The sequence below is a fragment of the Diaphorina citri genome, unplaced genomic scaffold (assembly GCF_000475195.1).
Source record: "Diaphorina citri unplaced genomic scaffold, Diaci psyllid genome assembly version 1.1 scaffold362, whole genome shotgun sequence".
Taxonomy (NCBI): domain Eukaryota; kingdom Metazoa; phylum Arthropoda; class Insecta; order Hemiptera; family Psyllidae; genus Diaphorina; species Diaphorina citri.
In genome coordinates, this window is record NW_007377797.1 from 10570 (window position 1) to 14637 (window position 4068).

A 4068-nucleotide genomic window follows, 5' to 3' on the forward strand; every position below is an offset into this window, starting at 1 on the left:
GGGTGGACTGGGTAAATGAAATTTTATGTTTGGCCCCTGAAAAACACAGATGGATGAATTTAAGACTCGTTACTCGTACCTGGAATATGCAACATGGATATGCCTTCAGCATTTTAGCCTTTTTACGGAACGGGCACAAATTCAAATGTGTATTTCAGTTGTACCTATACCTATTTTATTTGTAAAAAAAAAGTCTGTACCCTTCGGTGTATTATATTCTCTCTCTCTATGTTTTTTTCTTTTTTCTCTCTCTCTCTCTCTCTTTCAAGAAATGAAAGTCCAGGTTTATTTGATAAAATAAGGCCATAACATGGGCCATGACTGTGATAAAATAAAGGTTTGTTACAGGTACAATATTTTATCAATCATTTAGAATGATATCAATGGCTATCATTGTTTAAATCTGCGTGCGCCGATAAGCTACTGATAACAGCTAGGCCCTCTACACACGGGTCGCAACCATTTTTATCGGAAGAAATTAGAATTTTTACATTATTTGATCAGAAGTTACTTTGCGCCGCGCCTTGAGGTGAAAATCAATCATAAAGTAGGGGTATCAATGGTTTCCCTTGCTAAAGAAATAGCAAAGGTTGAGTGCGAAGGGCATCCACTCGTAAAATTTGTAGCCAAAATCAAATGTCAGCCCAAAGCAATCACCCTAGTAAGGGGTGATTGAGAGGCTGACGAAAAACACCCACCCCGTCTGTACGCGGGAAAAGGCGAAGAAAAAGAAGTAGGGGTATCAGTCAGTGCCTTCTCCTAACACCTTTACACCTCGTTTGTGATGCTCTACGTAATCTACTGGCCACTTTGAGAAAAAAAATCTTCAGAAGAGATTACTACCCGTGAGCCAACTGCCTTACACATTCGGAAGTGTTCGTAATTAAAGCATTTGAAATGCTCAAGTCGATCTTATTTTCTCATGCTCGTCATACAAAGAAAGAACCGGAGACGATTCTTATTACATTTTATGAATATACACTGTATAGGTTTGCATGGCCTGCAACTCGAATACCCTCATCTCTATTGTGTTTAGGTTGACCGAGTGTATTCAGCTGATGTTCGCTTTCCAATGTCTTCTCTCTTATCCACTGCAAAGTTTCGTACCCTATGAGATCTTGTGGAATAACTACCTGACAGCCAGGTGGACCAAGATACTTGACCATGAGATACTTTGGTCCGCTGTGTTGCGAGCAGCCATACCGTGGTCAACGGGTAAGTAAATGCAATTTGTATATCGTCAGAAATAAGTCAGCTTCCATCCTTGCACGCGGGAGACCCGGGTTCGATTCCCGGCGGGGTCAAGAAATTTGTAACATGCAAATTATTGATTCCGTGACTGGCTGTTCCGGGGCCCACTCAGCCTCGTGAGGAAAATGAGTAGCTATGACATATAAATGCACACAGCGACCGGTGCCAGCATGGTAGGTATAAACATTGGATGTTAGGATTATTGAGATATTGGAGAAATCCTACAATGCTGCAGTGAGCACCAAAGTTGTGATATAAGGACACAAAGAAACGACATTTATTATTTATTATATTGTCTGAAGTACTTACTCCGGAGTCTTCACAGACCGCGAAGGTCCTTGATTTCGTCGGAAATGCAATATAAAAGAAGTAAAGAATGGTCTAAATTAGCATGCTACTAATAAACTCGATATGCAGGAAATATTACCTGACAATCCTGCACTACTGAATTACAAATATGTAGTGGTTTAAGTTTAAGGGTGTTTGCATAGCTGACATCTCCTCATAATTGTGCGGGACTGGGACTCACCCTTGGAAGAGTATTACTCATTTGGGGCTTAACTCCATACACGAAACGCCCACTGCGAGGCTTAGCTGTAGGGACAAACAGCCCCAAAGGATGGGTTAATCTTCTACGAACTTACGTATTACTCATTTACAAAGTCACTAGATTTTCCCAATAATGGAATGTCTTTCCCTCTAATTCTAGTTCTGATCCCGAGGCTTAGCTGTAGGGACAAACAGCCCCAAAGGATGGGTTAAGCTTCTACGAACTTACGTATTACTCATTTACAAAGTCACTAGATTTTCCCAATAATGGAATGTCTTTCCCTCTAATTCTAGTTCTGATCGCGGTGTCCATCCCATTCCTGGATCTGATGATCTCCATTGTGGGCGCATTCTGTTTGCCCACCGTGGGCATCACATTCCCCGCCATCATGGAGATCTGTATCTACTACAACGAGGACAGACTCAGTCGTTTTGTTCTCCTCAAGAATGTGTGCCCTACGTATTACTCATTTACAAAGTCACTCGATTTTCCCAATAATGGAATGTCTTTCCCTCTGATTCTAGTTCTGATCGCGGTGTCCATTCCATTCCTGGATCTGATGATCTCCATTGTGGGCGCATTCTGTTTGCCCACCGTAGGCATCACATTCCCCGCCATCATGGAGATCTGTATCTACTACAACGAGGACAGACTCAGTCGTTTTGTTCTCCTCAAGAATGTGTGCCTGGTTACTATCGGCATATTTTCCTGTATTTTGAGCACCTGTATGTGCGCGGTGACCATTTTGAATCAGCTGGAAAAGTAAGGTCTGTCGAAAGCGCCATCCATGTGATATTGTCGTATGTGCGGTGACCATTTTGAATCAGCTGGAAAAGTAAGGTCTGTCGAAAGCGCCATCCATGTGATATTGTCGTAAGAATCTTGGTGCAACTCCAAAAGTCCTACGAAACACGTTAGACATATGTTGACAATCGAAGAAATTCCCGAGACATCTTTTGAAGATCCTGTCGTATGAATCTTGGTGCAACTCCAAAAGTCCTACGAAACACGTTAGACATATGTTGACAATCGAAGAAATTCCCGAGACATCTTTTGAAGATCGTGCCTCGGTGGCGTAGTGGTCAAGGCGCTCGCCTGGTAAACACGAGGGCGCGGGTTAAACTGCCCAAATCTTTTCAATACTGTGAGACCTCTCGAAAGTCTCGGACACGGGGCGTACAGTAAATTCCTCCATATGGATAACCTAGCTAATTATGTCCTGGTCAATACATCAGATACGAGTTGAACATCACTTACCAAGATTTGGAAGAGATGGGACATTGATTTGCGCTTTCCGGGTGTCTCGAAACCTGGAACAAACAGAAGGTATTTCAAAACATTTTAGTTAAAGCACGAATAGTGAAGTCATAATCAGTACCTACTACCTACCTAAGAAAGTTACCTACCCTTGATAACCATCTGATGAGATTCAATATCTGATAGGTGGATTGTAGTATAGGTATTACCTTTCCTATTGAATCTATCATAGGGAGGAGGTATAGGTACCTGGAACCTGCTACCAAAATTAAAAAGTAAGGAAGTAAAACAAACAGTGTTCTGTCATCGTTATTTACGCTGATAATGGGGAGGAAAAAAGTCACAGAGAGGAGGAAAAAAAATACTCTTTTAATAAGAAAAAAAGTTTTGCCTCCGTTCGAAGCTACTCTTAACTTTGATAAAAACTTTGAATGTGCTGTTTAGGTATATCAGCACTTTCTCTTTGAACTCTCCTAGAACTTTTCAATTAAAAAATAATAAGTAGCTGTTAACAGTTCGGTGTTTTTTCGGTTAAATCAAGTATTTTTTCGTTAAAAAATGAAAAATCTAGTTGAAGGGTGAAGGTTAATCCTTCAACAGTTTATACAGTAACTCAACCTACACAGAACGGTCAATTAACAGTTCAATCAAAACACAGAAAAAATCTTTTGCTGAATATTCATCGGAGTTAAATGAGAATGTAAATTTACAGAAGTTTACATTGATAAATATGAGCTAAATACAAGATCTAAGAGGAAAGGAGTGAACAAACATTCCGTCTAATTTGAAAAGTGGACGAAGGACATGGAACACAATCAACGTCGAGTGTTTGCCCACCAACTATAATATTTATTTTGACTGGACCATTTCAATTTGATTCCATTTCAATATATTTATGTAAGTGCACAGGTACATACATCAACATATTGCTACTATGCTTCCAATGCACCGGGCATACCTACATGTTTTATACCCGTAATTGTGTTGTGTTTTAATTTGAAATATAAATA

The 4068-nt window shown here is 40.3% G+C and overlaps 1 protein-coding gene across 1 annotated transcript; it reads left to right on the plus strand.

The window, feature by feature from the left end:
* Positions 1–995: 995 nt before the first annotated feature.
* Positions 996–2863, plus strand: LOC103508044 (proton-coupled amino acid transporter-like protein CG1139). The gene is made up of 3 exons (XM_008472569.3): positions 996–1215; positions 2326–2596; positions 2767–2863. Exons 1-2 carry the CDS (start codon positions 996–998, stop codon positions 2565–2567), a joined length of 462 nt encoding a protein of 153 aa, XP_008470791.1. The 3' UTR covers positions 2568–2596; positions 2767–2863.
* Positions 2864–4068: the final 1205 nt, after the last annotated feature.